The following is a 15,575-nucleotide window of genomic DNA, read 5'->3' as shown; positions in this document are numbered from 1 at the left end:
GATTTGAGTTCTAGCGGCATTTTTGGTACGTGCGTGTATAGCAGCAGTACAGATGAGATGGGGATATATGAGACACACACACACACACACACCTACAAAGGTGCTTGTTAGAGCGGTAGAATCTACTTTTGAGATATCCTGGGAAAATAGAGAACTTTTATTTAGGGCTACGAGTTGCATTACTATCAGGAGTTTGCAATGGCAGTTCGCGTAACGTGATGTGATGCACGTTTCCAGGAGATGAGAAGATATCAACACCAACACATAGCTAGAAAGGGAAACAACTAGAATCCCATCCATGGGAAGTCGTGAATGAGATGTATGGCGCGTAACTTTGAAATCAGGGGTTTGATTTTTTCGCTGTTTGTAGCGCCATGCGGGCAAAATTCTGTCCATTGCGAAGGACTTGTTCTGGGGAATATCATGCTTAGAAGGACTAAGATGTAGGGTATCATACATGTGTAATTCTGACTCTCCAATCAACTACCTCGCAATTCATCCTACCTCACAAATACTGCCTTCTCCGTCATCTATAGCAAATACTACGCCGTCCTTTCCATAACGCCGTACATCCCATACCCATCAGACATATCATATATCGCATAAGTCATATCGTCAATAAACCATGTGTACTACATGGCACGTTTTCCTGTAGGGTGATTCCGTTGAATGTTCGTGTGGAGTCTTCACTCCTACCCTACCCTACCCACCCCTGCACTGCCTTCGAGTATCCGATCACATCCAGATCCACATTCAATGCCCTCAGCATCATGTCCAGGGTGAAGCTCTCATCGCTGTTCACCTCCATACTCGCTGCGTAGTCCTCCGCCCGTCGTCGCTCGCGGATCTGAGCTTTCATCGCACTCAGTCGCTCGCGTGCGATGGTGCGAGCTTCACGTCTAGCCTCCCGGCGCATATCTCTCTCCTCTGGACTCAATCTCTTATTCTCACCCTCGTCGTCGCCGTCGTCGTCGTTCGCTCCGTCCTCGTCATCAGATGCCTCGGAATCCGAAGATTCCAGCCCGTTCTCTTCGTCGAGTCGTTCTTCCTCCCAGGTGAGCATGCGTGTGCGTCCCTCGCGCTCTTTGTCCTTCCAGGCGCTTACGCCACCCATGCGCTGCACGCGCTCGCGGGAGGAGGCGAAGAGCTCTTCGGCCGCGAGGCGGGATGCGCTGCGCCATTTCGAGGTCAGGTCGAGGAGGTGGGTGTCCGAGTCGGGGTTGGAGAGCAGTTGGATTGCTTGGTTGAGAGTGTGGATCTGGGTGCGGAGATGGGAGGTGCGTAGGGAGAGAGAGGTTGACGTGGGTGTTGAGACGTGGGATGTTTGTGGTTGAGGGCGAAGACTTTGCTGTGGCGCGTTCGGACGGGCGATTGACTGGGGAGTTCGGAATGGGGGAGGATGCGGGCGTGACTTTGTGGTGGATGGTGTGGAGGGTTGGTATGGGTTGCGGAATGGTGTGGAGACTGTTGGCTGAGCGCGTGGTTCTGAGGTTGTTGTGGAGGGTTCGTCGGGCTGGTCGCTTTTGGGTTCGATGTTGTCGCTGGAAGGAGGCGTGTCTGGTGGATTTGAACACGTCGCGAGTGCTGTACGGAAAGGTGACTTGAATGGCTTGTGTAGTGCACTTGGTCCGTTGAGACGTCGGCGTTTGGGGAGTGGTGTGGACATTGTAATTAGTGACTGGATGGGCTGAGGAGCGCCTTAAGTAGCGAAGAGCTGAGACTGATGAGCTAGCATCTTTTCGAGATCGTGGAACCCAGATATCCGGGTGAAACAACTGGAACAGACTGAAGCTTGAAGCGTGAGGTTGTATAGTATGTAGTGAACTTGAGTTAATCATCAGAATTCGGAGGAATCACAAGCTCCAGAATTGCGACGTCAACCGCGGCCGCCCGACCCACCGCTTGGACCCACCTATCTGCAGCCACGACGCCAACTTTCAAGGTGCACCCGGACCCTTGATCCATATTCATATCAGGATCAGGGTAGTTGTTCAGCCTGTGTCCATCTTCGACGACAACGTCCGATATCTAACTTCACACCCCCCTTTCATAATGGCACGGAAACGTGCTCCGTCAAACGTGTCCATGACCTCGGAGCCAGCCCGAGACCAGGTACAACCCTATCTCTTGAAGCGATGCGGAACTATAGACTGATAAGCAAGCAGGAGCTCGGGGGCATGTACGACTACCTCGCAAAGGTGATACTGCTGGGTCCTAGTGGATGTGGAAAGTACGTGAGCCTTTTTAAAGGGACTGGCATTCGGGATTTGGAGATCTGATCATTGCAGGTCTTGTTTACTGCACCGCTTCGTAAAGAATGAGTGTATGGAGTCGTCCAAGCTGTGGGAGGGGCACTGCTGATCCTGTTTCAGGGCGAATACTATCCTCTCAGACTATCGGCGTTGAGTTCGCCTCAAAGATTGTCAAGATCGGCACAGGCACACGTAGAAAACGGATAAAACTGCAGGTATTTACACGAAACAAGACAGGACAGATCAAGAACTCATACAATGAAGCTCTGGGATACGGCAGGTACTGAACGCTTCCGGTCCGTCTCACGGTCTTACTATCGCGGCGCCGCTGGTGCCATCCTCGTCTACGACGTCTCTTCGATCGCCTCCTTCCAAGCCCTCCCAACCTTTCTTAACGATGCACGCGCTCTGGCATCTCCAGATCTTACTGTTATCTTGGCTGGTAACAAGGCAGATATAGAAAATGAAAGTGTAGATCCGCTGCCTCCCCACACGCCTTCGAGCTTGTCCTCGAAATCGTCATCAATGTATTTGAACGACAATTACTCAGCATCGTCACCCACACCAAGAACACCGAAGGTATCGAGAAGTTACTCTGGTCTGGGAACACAATCTACAATGAGTACTGCGCCATACGGTCGCGAGGTCCCCGTCGAGACTGCTTCGCGATGGGCAGGATCACCCGCGGTGTCTATACCAGTATGTGTGGAAGTCAGTGCCTACACTGCAGATGGGGTGGATGAGCTATTCAATAGACTGGCTCGGATGATATTGACAAAGATTGAGCTAGGAGAGATTGATCCAGATGATCCAGCGAGTGGAATACAATACGGCGACAGTGGGGGATTCTGGGGAGAAGATGGAGGGAGCATAAAGAGTGGAACAAGCATGAGCTTCGACGATGGAGGCACGCGGAGAAGAAGGAGGAAAGGGAAGCAGGGGACGGTTTCCTTGGGCGACTGGGGAGATGTCTTTAGGAGGCCAAGAAGAGGTGGATGCTGTTGATTGGCTTCTTTTACCGTTCGAACGGTGTGGTGGATACCCAAGGTTGTCTGTGTTTGGAGCATCATGAGCATGGCGTTACGTGTAGGAGCGAGCACTTTGACACCTTGGCTGCGATTTGGCACCCATACGACTACTAACATCTGAAGCCCTAATATGACAATAATTGAATCGAAACTTGCTGCATACCAGGTCAGTCATGGGATCGAATGGACAGCTTATGGTCGTAGATGTGAATAAGCTTTGCCAACTCCTTGCGACCCACAAAGCTTAGCGAATGCGTCACTCGCAGCATGATATTGATCCTTATTCTGTTAGCAGTTCCAACAGTTGCATCAAGATATAGATTGGCCCCAGCTGGAACACCAAACAAACAGAGGACGCGCAATTGTTTACGGCCGAGGCAAGCCACGAAGTCAGGCAGCGGGGAGACAATTGCACCGCCTTGTGAAGATCTACGTAATGTTAGCTGGTGACGCGGTCCCCAGCTAATGAGCCTAAGTCAGGCTTCCTTCTGCTATACAAGGATACATAATAACTACTAATTATCACTTCTCTTACACTCTTTACTTTCGCATCTTACTACCACTCAGTCTATCTTGGCCCGGCGAGTTGAACATACGTATTCATTATATTCCGCTTTGCCCCACCATCCATGGCAAGCTCCCCCCTCAGCCCCTCAGTCATGGACCACAACAACCCAACCGACATGGCCGGTCTAGTCTCTCCTCTCACCCCAAACACAGCAAACAACAGGACACTATCAAACTCGAATCCTCCATTCACTCCTCGCTCAACGACGCATTACGAGTCCGATTCCGAGTTTGGCGACAGTGCACAACACATCCATACTCCCGAAGCTTCAGAAGACGGCCCTCACTATGATGACCTCCCTCCAACCTACGAGCAAGCGCAAGCCTCGGTCCCCTCAGGGAATGGTTCTAGTCTCTATCGCGCGCCTCCAGCTGAAACACGTGTCCAGCCAGATGGGGACGTGGGCGACCTACAGCGAAGCTTCTCTTTGAATCGAATGGTATACGATGATTCCTTACCCATTCCTCTGAGCAGCAATCAAAACACCCATGTCTCAGGACGTGGCAATGTGAGCAGGGACAATATTCCTGTGGATGACACTGCAGCTGGACAGCAATCGAATATTGCTGTAAATCAGCTACCTAGCTATGGCTCGGTCACATCTGGCGTCCGGAATGCACAGCCCGCCCAACAGCACCGAGACCCGAGGGAGAATATTCTGGAGCAAGCATTATCATTCACTTTGACAGAACCAGACCCGGATGTCCAAAGAGCGCCAGAACTCTCGCGGAAAATTGCAATCCCACCATCTTCGCTAGTAAACGGATCCACACAATTCTTGAGGGCATACAGCAAAGCACTCAATTTTCACGCCATCAATCCTGAGCAATTCGCTGCTTTCATAGATGGACTCAATGTCATCTGTCGCCTTGAAGGCTTCTCTTCGGAGAATGCGGCTGAATTTGACAACTCGGAGTGTCTCCTGGCTTCCTATCTTGCTGGTGCAAATGAAGGCTTCTTCGCCCCTCGGGGTCTGAAAGTCAGGCTCAGCGATCTGCGCTCTCTTCTAGCAGCCCTTGGAATGCTCAATGAAGAGCGGATCAGTCAAGTTCTTCTGAGTATTAGGTCATTCGAGTCTGATCCAAAGCAGAAAGCAGATGTTCTCAACCCATCTGCCGAACCTCTCAGCTTCGATGTGCCCGAACCAGGATCCCAGACCATTGCTTTGCATGCTCAAGCTGCGCACTTGGCTCCTCGACGTTCCAACACGGTCTCTGCCCGAAGTGTTCAGGAGAGTGTCCCCGAGTCAACTGTGTACCATTCCGCACAATCCGAGCTCCCAGCAACCCGTTCAGTTCAAGAGCTGCCCAACCCAGCAATTCACTCTCCTGTTCAGAACGATGTCCCACACCACGTCCACTCCGAACTTCCTGCCGAGCGTGAACCCCTCGAACTTGACGCTGGACCAGTACCGAATTCTCCCTCAAACCACCCACACGCTCCTCGCCCTCTCGAAGCCAACCCGGTACGAGATACCCCTGAGTCAGCCAGCGGCAAAAACAACCAGACATTGGCTGCCTGGGGCGAAGATTTTGGCGCACGCATCGGCAAATGGGGCGAGCAGTTTGGCCAGGACATGGCTAAAAAGGGTGAAGCATTCGGTCAGGCCGCTGCGCAGCATGCTGAGGAACTCTCCCGACATCTAGCCTCGTCCGCAGAGAGCAGTGCACAGGGAGCGCGACGAGGCTATGGTAACCGTTGGGGACCCTCGATGGGAGGACCGTTTGGCCGTGCACCGTTCGGCGGTCCATTTGGTGCTGTATGTAGACCTGGCGGTCCCTTTGGAAGATCGCCATTCGGTGGTCCATTCGGTACTGCTCCGTTCGGTGGCTCTGCTGGTCCATATGCCGGACGAGGAGGCGCCTGGGGAGGCGGATGCCGCCCATATGGAAACCCATGGCTTGCACGCGGTGCACACCACGTCTCTTTGGCCGGACCCGGCGGACCACATACGCGACACTCTACAAATGCCCAACAAACCGGCATAGTCGACGACAATGATAACGACAACGACGACGCCCTCTCCATATCCTCCTCGTCCTCCTCATCATCATCCTCATCCGCATCCTCATCCTCATCTCTCGAGACCGCCCAGAAAGAGCACCTCAAACGCATAGCCAGCATCAATGCACGCGCCGCCACGTCACAGTCCAAACACATACCCACCATCCAAATCGAAGCCGACCGCGCCCACGCCCTCGCCAAGGCTCAGAAAGACCTACAGAAAGCAACTACGAAACATGCGAAGAGCGTCGCCAAGCGGGATATTCACCGCCAGGTGCGCGCTATGGAGCGTGACTTGCACAAGCAGTACCGCGTGCGCCTGCATACAGCACATAGGGCGCTCGTGTCTGGCACCGCCGCTGCGGATGTCGAGCTCGCGACTGGTGGAGGTGTGCGGGCGAGGGGCAAGGGCAGGAGGGATATCAAGGCGGAGAGGAGGAGGTGGAAGGAGGAGAGGAAGAGGATTAGGGATGTGTACAAGGCGAGTGTCAAGGAGTTGAAAGGGTGGAGGAAGGATATGGAGAGGGAGCTGGACAGGAGTATGGAGAAGGGGGTGCCTGTGGGCATGAGTGCGAGTGCGAGCGTGGCGGGTGGGTTGGAGGTTGATGAGAAGGCAGCGGCGCGGGCGATGATATCAGAGGCGGAGATGGCCAACATGCCGAGTGAAAGGAGCAACGAGAGAAGTAACGTGGATGTTGCCGATGAGATATGGATTTTGGTCGAGAATCTAAGGGATTGAGATGGAGATAAGATACTAAGCTGATATTTCATATCCGGCGGACTTACGCTTTTTGTGGTCTTGTCAACCAGCACGATTACAATCTTTATAGCCTCCTATGACCACCAAATGCCGACGTTCTTAATGGAAGAGACACCAACGCCACGTCCCGCCTCAAATGGGAGCATCACCTTCCAAGCCATCTCACTTGGCCATCCCCAAATTCAGATTCATGACATACTGCATCACCGTACAGTCCTCACACTTGACCAACGCACTCAGCGCCGCAACCTTCCTCCGCAACCCCTCAATCTCATCCGCCATGTCGCGCTTATCCCGCTCCATCTGCCGTATATACGCCGTCGCGCTCGCCAGGATGACGGCCTTGGACGGCTTACTCGGCGCCGGCAGATCCTCGATATCATCCGGTTGGACGACGGCGGCGGCGCACGGCGTCTTGGGCTTCAGGCTGGGCACGACCTTCTTGAGGGACTCGAGCTGGGTGTTGAGCGATTCGCGGTATTTGCGCTCGACCTGGTTGTGCGGTTGGCGTTTGGGTGGTTTGGCGTGGGAGGAGGAAGAGGATGAGTGGTCGTGCGGTGCTTCTGGGGATGGGTCGTCGGCCGGGGGGCTGTTGCTGGAGGTGATGTTGGAGTGCTCTGGTTTGGGTGGGGTTTGGGTTGTGGTGGTGCGGCTGCCTTGGGGTTGGGCGCTGCGGTTGCTGTCGCTGCGCTTTAGATGCTGGTGTGATGGAGGCAGGTTGGCTGGCGGTTCGAGGGTGTCTGGGTCGATGCTTATTTCGTTTGCGGGGATGGTGTCGTTGAGTGCTGATGCTGGGGAGTCTTGCGGGTCTCCGAATAGGAATGGAGCACATCCGCCTCCGCAGCTTGCTGGGTCAGGAGGCGACTCTCCCTGACCGTGGTTGTTTGGGCAAAGGGGGGATGTCCAGCATGCTGAGATGTTATCGGTGCTGTTTTTGGTTCGCTTCGTCAAGGGGCTTTCTTGAGTCTCAAGTTTCGATGGAATGGAAGGGTTATTATCTTCATGGATTACGGCCATCTTTGTTGGGTCTGGTTTGGCCGGGCCGAAATTGATATCGCTTTGCAGAGGTCGCGACGTGCGACGTGAACTGTCTGGGAGTGTTGTGTACTCGCACTGCTCGTATGTGCTGTCTTCGTAAGGCGTATAGCCATATGATTGGGGGTCATTCGCTGTGTGCAAGTCGGTGTTGGTTGATAGCGGTGGCATCGATTTGTACTCTGCCGACTCAGGCCATTGCGGGAAGTCGAAGGCATCACCAACAAGAAACTCATCCCAGTTCAACGACATGCTTAAACCCGAAAGAGACTTGGGAAACGGTTGCGATCGAGCTAAAGATAGCTGTATATCAGGCGAGTCTGGTCCGATACTGGCCACTGACTAGCTGAGTGTATCCTAAGTGGATTCAGCCACAACACCAACCCGGTGAGCGCACAGTGGCTGGTATCGCTTCATTGCGCATACTTACAGGACTCAAACTCAGTATTCACCTTATTAGATGCGGTAGAGTCTACTCTGCTGATGTTAGAGTGCTGGAACGAAGTATTGCAACTCGGAGGTGAAGATCCTACTTAGACTTCTTTCTTCCGTTAGCAGACAGGCAGATGTTTGAAGAAATACGCGCACTCAATGCCAATCTTGGCTGTCATACAGTCTTGCAGAAGCTGCCAGACATCACCCGTACCAACCTGCCGGTTGTTTTGCAGGCAGTGGCAGTGTATCCAGCACGTAACGAGCGGCACTTATGATGCGCTGAGATGAACGATTGGCCCATTGTCATCTTCGTTTCTTAAGCACCCTCTTGCCCGCCTTTCATGACGGAACGATACGGAAAATGGTAGGGGGACACAAGGGAAGAACAGGTGAGAGTGGCGTGATCTTTGCTGCAGTGGGGCCAACTGGGCTGGTGAAACCTCCGGGGTTGGTCTGGCCTTTCCCATAAAACTTGTGTGGAAATTCTTGCTATAGATATTTGCTTCAACTCATCAAACATGCACCTCATCCAGGTCTGCTGTGATAGACTCTTGACGCGACTCGTTGGCAAGTAGGATTTTGTTCTGTTCTTCCAGGGTCGTTTGCAGCATGAGACTTGACACAAGCAAGATATACCCGTGCCACATCTAGGCGGTCTCCGACATCTAGCAGATCGAATGTAATCAATGCAATCGTGCGAGAGCTTTCGCCAAGCTGGTGTCATTGATAGACCATAGACCTGCGACGATATATTCTACTATCATCTTTATAGGCTACATGACTGAAGATAGAAACGAATGGTTCTACTACTGGTCAGACGTGATCAAGCTCTACTTGCGTATATAACTAACACATGCAACCTTCCTCTCTCTCTACAGTCTATCGTCCAAACTATATTAATACAACTACAGATTTCTATAATATCGCAAACGCGACCCTTAATACACTCGATATCGCTGAAATTGACATACTTCTGCCAGGTTCTGACAAAACTTAGTCTAGGGCGCGAATACCCTCAACATGAAGTTCTCATTCGGCATAGCCGGGCCAGTGCCTGTCTGGGTGTCAGTGATCCATTTGCCAATTGCTATCAGTCCTTGTTGACATACCGCTGACATCCAAATCATTGCCTGCGCTACAAGTTTTCAATATGGCCGCGAGACCATTCGCAACATCGGCACTAGAAGTACTCATTAGTCGGAGCTTGAAAGAGATGAAAGCATCACTTACCATGATGCTCCCTGCTGGTACGGTATATGGTTATAGGGAGGTGCTTCATTCTGCTCGGCCAAGCGTTCCTCTAGGCCCGCCGCCCACACCTCGAGCCGCATCTCAGGAAAGTCGCAGTATGTGTTCATGCTCCTTTGTGCAAGGCAAGTTGCCTCCCTTTGGTTACGCAGATACTTGATGCATTGCTTGATGCCGTCGCGATTGGCTCCGCGCAGCATCTTGGGATTGCACTCGATATTCTTGGCGAGCGCCGTACTTTCTGCCGCTATATCGGCACTGATCATGAGGTCCCCGGTCGAGGTCCCCTTGTTTGGCAGTGCACTGACTGCCAAGACTAATGCCATGATTGTGGGAAAGAATCTCATTGTGGAGATGGAGGTAATAGTATTCTGTAAGCTGGAAGTCAGTGAAACTGCCTAGAGCTGCAATAAATACGTAGAAATGTGCTGCTTCAAGGAGATGAAACACAGTAAACATCTGCTGGAGGCAAGCAATATAGATGTTTGGATCAGGTAAAAGTGCGCGATGTTGAAGTGACATTGTATAGTCGTCTCCCTCGTGGCAAAGAGATGTGTACGACCATATGTTGTAAGCTCAGGAATTGGATCTCCAACTTACGATGATGTTACTTTGAACGTTAGGAGTTGGAAGTAAAGTAGTTGTAAATGAGTCATTCTATTGTGTATGTTGTATGATGTGAGATGAAGATAAGGAGGAAAAGATGCGCGCTCGCGTGCCTTCTTATAGACATGGCAGTGTAAACATATCAACTCGTCAAGAGCATTGATAGTGCCATGTGGTCCTGCCATCAAAGCCAACTAAACACTTGTTCCTGCGAATCGGCCAATTGGGTAAGTTCCTCAGACATCCGGATGATTTCCTGGGTGAATACATGCTCTGTAACTAGATGCACTTATGGAGTATATGATTAGGAAGCACTAGGAAGGTAAAGTCAAGCTTCACATAGTTTCGTTTGCGGTAAGTTGCGTATGCTTGCGGTATAGCGTATCGTTAGCACAGCATCCGCAATAGGCCGCGTCGTCAAATGAATATATATTCAAGTGCTGGTCAAATCTCATTATTCGCCTTCAACGACACGCTACATACCTTCATTTCTAAAGAATTTTTCTTACTCTTCGATCTGAAGTAGACCTCTGTCTGTAATTAGTGATTTACAATGACACCTTTACAGCTTGCCTGCAGCAAGTAGCCTGCCTCTGCAATCTTGGTCACACACCATCGTATGCATAGGCGTAATGCGTCTTTATCTCACACCACGATCCTTCGAAGGAGAGCCTTCGGCATTCGGCGGCATCGGCATCGTCGGCTTCTCCATGTCTGTACTGTTATTTCCCAGCCGACGGCTTCGACTCTGGACCCGGGTCCGGTGCCCAAGAATACCCCTCAAATGCTTGTCCCCTGGGCAGACTAGCCACATAGTCGCCGGTAACCCGTGGACGCGGATACAGAGATACTGATAAGTGAGGGACTTGGCACGTTTCTCCAGATGTAGCTGGATGACATAAAACAATCCGTCTCAAGAGATGTCGACCGCGTTAGCACGCGTGACTTGCAAGAAGAGCGCGCCCTTCTAGAGAGCGATATCCATTCTTTAAACCGCGGAAATTTGACCGTCACACTCTCATAAGAATAGCCACTAAGGGAGTTCTACTTAACCTGCACTTGATCTGCTATCTTCGATCGCATGTTACCTGAGACGGCGCCGAACAATGTTTGAAGATAGACGCAATAATTTTGCAGCCCGAGTCCGTCAAATCCAGACCGAAAGCTGTTTCTGCGCCCATATCGTCGGAATATGCTTATAGTGCTGTATTATCTCATTACTTCGACATACGAATACTCTGCGATCGTTCTTTTGTTGCCACACATATTGTAGCAATTCTCGCCGGTGTTGGTTTTCACAAAAGGTAGTCAGATCCTCCGCGTATACCTACCTAGGTCTGAGCATATCAATCTGTAACATTGACATATCTGGTGATTTTAGCACCAACAGGCTAGAACTGAGCTGTAGCAATGACGTGAGGCTATAGGTATTCTCAGGTCGGAGATGCCCGCGCAGGGGCGCAGGGATTATAAAATTTCAGTATGCGGTAGACATACAATTGCAGAGGTGCATCATTTGTACTCCAAAGATTTATGTCCATCCTCAATTGGTCGAGGTATATAACGGAGAACGGAGTCTTGAGCTCGACCTCGCATACCAGTCAGCAATACTCTCACGTGGAATTCCTTTTTAAATGATTATGAAATCATTATGCTCGCAGGCGAGGAGGCATTAGCTACGCTGGCGGAGGCTGGCAGTGGAGATCCCAACGGGTGCCAAGGACAGATCCAAGCGTGCCGACTGGTCACTAGCAGTAAAGATGTCAGCCACTAATTAGTTGCTAGAAGAGTCTTGCGAAGGCTTGTGCAGACGTCGAAATTATCAGTAACATAAGTGAGAAGATTGTTCGAGGTGATTTAAGCATCGGCCAAGTTCTCTCGCCGTCAAAGTGTCGAAACACCAACAGCAATCGCGCATGGCCTCTTCTGGCCACCTGTGGTTCATCATGACGACAGTATGGGCTTGAGGTATGATTGGACGTGACGAGACGACTTACTGCTTCTAGAATAGCTCCTCAATACGACGACCACTTTGAGAGAGGCAGATGTCAGCCAATACCAGATGCCTTGACTAAGTGGATGCTGATATATCTCTGATCAGCAAATTCGAAAGCTCTTTGCTTTTGCCAGGGCAAAATGCAGCTAGAACGCTCGCGAGTTTCCATGAGACGAATGACAGCTACCACTTAGGTCAAACAGGGATACAGGTCGCATATTTCATCGTGTTCCGTGACTCTACTGCTGTCGATTGTCCATATAGAAGCCTTCGACAGGACAAAGTAGACTGGCCGTTTCGCTCAGTCAGATATCGTGAAATTGAAAAAAAGACATAGAGAAATAGGAAGAGAAAGAAAGATAGGGAGAGAGTGTGTGTGTGTGCATGTGTTCTCTGCGTGTGGGCAACGGAGTTGTAACCGCGGAAGAAAATAAATGGAGGATGAGAAGGAGAATGCAGGTGTGAGAAGTACGCACGGACCCGCCGCACAGCCCTCCCCCGCTAACCTGAACCGGACTTCGTTGTTACAATAGTTTGTAGGTACCTTTCACTTTCATACATGCGAATTGCATCTTGCACGATGCAATATCATTTCGCCGAAGACTCTATACACCTCCAAGCCCTATACAACTGAAAGATCTCAATTACTACGTCTGTCCAGCCAGATGCCACACCACAAAACATGTAACGCTATGAGTTCAACGACCCGTAGAAACATGATTCTCTGCGATTCTTGGTTGGCATGCTGCAATTATTACCGCCAGGCTGCAAAATATGCCAATCGCAATCGTCGAATCTACCGCTACCTCTTCCCATCTCATCCGATCCCTCAGGACCTGAATCCCTGATTGGCGAGAAGACCCGTCAGTGTGGAGCTTACTACCAGCAATCATGTCTCATGGGCCGCTAAAGGATGGTAGAACACGTTTCTCACTTTCTCCCAGGCTTTCAGAGTTTTTGATTTTGGCATAGTCGCCATATATTAAGCAGATAGTTACCCTGTCCAAGTTTTTTTATCACTGTTCCTGCCCTCCTCAAATCACACGTTCTTGATACCCGTTCAAAATCTAGTAACACTTGTTCGCAGCAATATCTCTCACACAGTGGTAGCAATACCGTGATCGCAAGTGAGCCCAAAGCACGAAAACGTCCTAATCGTCGACACTGGAGCTCTACAGGCCTGCTTTGCCCTGACACTCGTCCTGATAGTCGAATATGCAACCAAAGCGTCAACAATCGAGTAGCCAAAGCATCAAGCCCCTTCTATCTTCAGCTAATACTACTACGATGCCGTCTATCTTCACTTTCAATCTTTCTGGCAAGCAAGACATGCCTGAGTACCCAGAAACTTTGGTGAATTTGGGGCAAACACCACGTCGTCCGTTCGTGAAAAGTAATTTCTTGGACTGTATCACCAGGAAACTCAAAATCACTGGAAAGTATGATGAGAAGTCAACAAGATCTAGCGATAGTGGATCGAGTGATGGCACCATAGTGACACTTGAGATATTAAAAGCAGAAATCGAAGCCGACCTTTCTGCCTTTGGCGTCAACAGCGCTTACGATCGTGGGTCGCATGATTCCTTGCATGATAGCCAGCTGCTTCTTGCCACTCCCCTCGTGTGGCTTAGCTGACGCTTTATAGGCAAGTCTAAGGTGATCAATCGCGCTCTCAATGATATGGGAATGGGGAAGTATCAGTGGCAGTTGTTTACGTTGTGTGGGATGGGTTGGATGGCGGACAAGTACGTGCCAACAAAGTCATTATTCCAGTCATAGCTAATCATTCGATAGCTTGTGGTTACAGGTGAGAGATATCAAGAGAACTAATCAGCACCAAATTAATGCACGAAGTAGGGCGTTGCCATTACACTCCCACAGCTTAGTGCAGAATTTGGTGTTTCCGAGACCAATGTACGCTTTACCACTCTTGCACTATTTGTCGGCCTGTGTCTGGGTGCATCTTTTTGGGGTATCGCAGCTGATGTTATTGGACGCCGTCCGGCGTTCAATTTCACACTCGCTATTGCCGGTATTTTTGGACTCGCCGCTGGGGGTGCTCCAAACTGGATTGGTGTTTGTGGTCTATTTGCTTGCGTTGGTCTTGGAATTGGCGGCAACTTTCCTGTTGATGGCGCGTTGTTTCTCGAATTTCTTCCACACGATTCGAGTGGCCTCCTCACAGCGCTGTCAGCATGGTGGCCGGTTGGCCAATTCATATCCAGCATATGTGAGTTACAATTCCCGGTACGTATATTGTGCTAATAGCCGTCAGTGGCTTGGGCATTTATCCCAAATTACCCTGTTAAATGGGGCTGGAGATACACAGTCCTGTCATTGGGAGCCATAACTTTCGCAATGTTCGTCTGCCGGTTCTTCTTCTTCCATCTCTTTGAGTCGCCGAAGTTCTTGCTGTCTCGTGGGCGTCAGACCGAAGCCGTCGCCGTCATCCGTGGCATCGCTCATCACAATGAGACCCAGACGTGGCTCACGGAAGAGATTCTCAATGCCATTGGCGGTGATCCCGAAGTCGTTGGTGCTCAGGCTCTCAACACTTCAGAAATTGTCAAGCGCAACCTTAGCAAATTTTCTACCAAGCGCATCGGTCCTCTGTTCCATGGCTGGCGCCTTACCACGACGACATGTCTTCTCTGGTTCATCTGGGCAACTATTGGCATGGGATATCCCTTATTCAACGCATTCCTCCCGCAGTACCTCGCCAATGCCGGCGGCGAACAAGAGAACTCAGTCAATAATATCTATCGCGACTACGCCATTACCTCGGCCGTTGGAATTCCTGGAAGCTTATGTGCCTTGTATACGGTTAATTGGAGATACATCGGCCGCAAAGGTACTATGGCCATATCGACCGTCATCGCCGGTATATTCATCTTCCTCTTTACCGTCTCGTCCAACAACAAGTTCCAACTTGCATTTACCTCACTCGAGGCCTTCTGGCAGAATATCATGTACGGCGTCTTGTATGCCTACACCCCTGAGGTCTTTCCTGCTCCCAATCGCGGGACTGGGACCGGGATATCGAGTTTCCTAAACCGTGTTGCAGGACTGTGTGCGCCGCTGGTAGCTATTTACGCGGGCGAGGCTAATCCGAAGGCGCCGATTTATGCTAGCGGGGGTCTGATGCTTGCGGCTTTCGTAGCGATGCTGTGCTTGCCAATAGAGACCAGGGGCAGACACGCTTTGTAGATGGTATCGGTGCTTGAGGTTCTGCATGAAGAATGGCAATGATTGTGAGAGTTGAGTTGAGAAAGGCTTGCTTACGTATATACCCCAAGAGGTAGGATCTGGATGCATCGAACGGCGTTGCAAAGAAGCGGATATTGTTCACATGTATGATGTATCCACCTCCAGCTTATTGTAAGAAAATGGTTGTGAAAACTACACATGATACTTCAACAACCAGAGGGCTCAATCTCATATGTAGGTTAAATTGCAAAACCCAGTGACAATGATGGCCACCGTCGATCTCTGAGCATAAAGATCAGCGGTGTCCACTGCGATGAGGCGCGTCACATCATTGGCATGGTTCGAGACGCGCGCGTCTAATGACATCACATTGCACGTCATGTTGACGATTGTGTCTATGATACAGGTCTAGCCGATCAGTCCTGTCACCGGTGGT

General features: G+C 50.7%; 6 protein-coding genes across 6 annotated transcripts; 3 read left to right on the top strand and 3 right to left on the bottom strand.

Moving 5' to 3' along the window:
* Nucleotides 1-455: 455 nt before the first annotated feature.
* Nucleotides 456-1,831, bottom strand: EJ05DRAFT_355579 (uncharacterized protein). The gene has a single exon (XM_033741032.1). It carries the CDS (start codon nt 1,664-1,666, stop codon nt 698-700), a length of 969 nt encoding a protein of 322 aa, XP_033601006.1. The 5' UTR covers nt 1,667-1,831; the 3' UTR covers nt 456-697.
* A 221-nt stretch (nt 1,832-2,052) lies between these two features.
* On the top strand, nt 2,053-3,257 carry EJ05DRAFT_500073 (ras-domain-containing protein; the record flags this gene model as incomplete). Its single annotated transcript, XM_033746936.1, has 5 exons — nt 2,053-2,112; nt 2,166-2,230; nt 2,289-2,323; nt 2,373-2,467; nt 2,517-3,257. The coding sequence occupies 5 exons, from the start codon at nt 2,053-2,055 to the stop codon at nt 3,255-3,257; spliced, it is 996 nt and encodes a 331-aa protein (XP_033601005.1).
* A 563-nt stretch (nt 3,258-3,820) lies between these two features.
* On the top strand, nt 3,821-6,791 carry EJ05DRAFT_354823 (uncharacterized protein). The gene has a single exon (XM_033741031.1). The coding sequence runs from the start codon at nt 3,910-3,912 to the stop codon at nt 6,589-6,591; it is 2,682 nt and encodes an 893-aa protein (XP_033601004.1). The 5' UTR covers nt 3,821-3,909; the 3' UTR covers nt 6,592-6,791.
* EJ05DRAFT_475855 (uncharacterized protein) lies at nt 6,639-8,124 on the bottom strand. Its single transcript, XM_033743908.1, has 2 exons — nt 8,080-8,124; nt 6,639-8,011 (listed from the first exon to the last, which is right to left on the bottom strand). The coding sequence occupies exon 2, from the start codon at nt 7,897-7,899 to the stop codon at nt 6,775-6,777; it is 1,125 nt and encodes a 374-aa protein (XP_033601003.1). The 5' UTR covers nt 7,900-8,011; nt 8,080-8,124; the 3' UTR covers nt 6,639-6,774.
* Nucleotides 8,125-8,997: 873 nt separating this feature from the next.
* Nucleotides 8,998-9,926, bottom strand: EJ05DRAFT_475853 (uncharacterized protein). Its single transcript, XM_033743907.1, has 3 exons — nt 9,313-9,926; nt 9,192-9,262; nt 8,998-9,136 (listed from the first exon to the last, which is right to left on the bottom strand). Exons 1-3 carry the CDS (start codon nt 9,675-9,677, stop codon nt 9,081-9,083), a joined length of 492 nt encoding a protein of 163 aa, XP_033601002.1. The 5' UTR covers nt 9,678-9,926; the 3' UTR covers nt 8,998-9,080.
* A 3,335-nt stretch (nt 9,927-13,261) lies between these two features.
* On the top strand, nt 13,262-15,139 carry EJ05DRAFT_438370 (sugar transporter; the record flags this gene model as incomplete). The annotated part of the gene is made up of 5 exons (XM_033741829.1): nt 13,262-13,499; nt 13,578-13,677; nt 13,727-13,739; nt 13,790-14,162; nt 14,208-15,139. 5 exons carry the CDS (start codon nt 13,262-13,264, stop codon nt 15,137-15,139), a joined length of 1,656 nt encoding a protein of 551 aa, XP_033601001.1.
* Nucleotides 15,140-15,575: the final 436 nt, after the last annotated feature.

This window comes from Pseudovirgaria hyperparasitica, assembly GCF_010093815.1.
Source record: "Pseudovirgaria hyperparasitica strain CBS 121739 unplaced genomic scaffold EJ05scaffold_7, whole genome shotgun sequence".
Classification (NCBI taxonomy): domain Eukaryota; kingdom Fungi; phylum Ascomycota; class Dothideomycetes; order Acrospermales; family Acrospermaceae; genus Pseudovirgaria; species Pseudovirgaria hyperparasitica.
This window is presented reverse-complemented; position numbering and strand designations above follow the sequence as displayed.

Excerpts from the sequence above, each read along its gene's own strand:
- EJ05DRAFT_355579 (XM_033741032.1), bottom strand. The coding sequence starts at position 1,666 with ATGTCCACACCACTCCCCAAACGCCGACGTCTCAACGGACCAAGTGCA.
- EJ05DRAFT_354823 (XM_033741031.1), top strand. The coding sequence starts at position 3,910 with ATGGCAAGCTCCCCCCTCAGCCCCTCAGTCATGGACCACAACAACCCA.
- EJ05DRAFT_475855 (XM_033743908.1), bottom strand. The coding sequence starts at position 7,899 with ATGTCGTTGAACTGGGATGAGTTTCTTGTTGGTGATGCCTTCGACTTC.
- EJ05DRAFT_475853 (XM_033743907.1), bottom strand. The coding sequence starts at position 9,677 with ATGAGATTCTTTCCCACAATCATGGCATTAGTCTTGGCAGTCAGTGCA. Across the intron at positions 9,263-9,312 it reads TACCAGCAGGGAGCATCATG|TGCCGATGTTGCGAATGGTC; the intron begins GTAAGTGATGCT and ends GAGTACTTCTAG. Across the intron at positions 9,137-9,191 it reads CAATGATTTGGATGTCAGCG|GCACTGGCCCGGCTATGCCG; the intron begins GTATGTCAACAA and ends ACACCCAGACAG.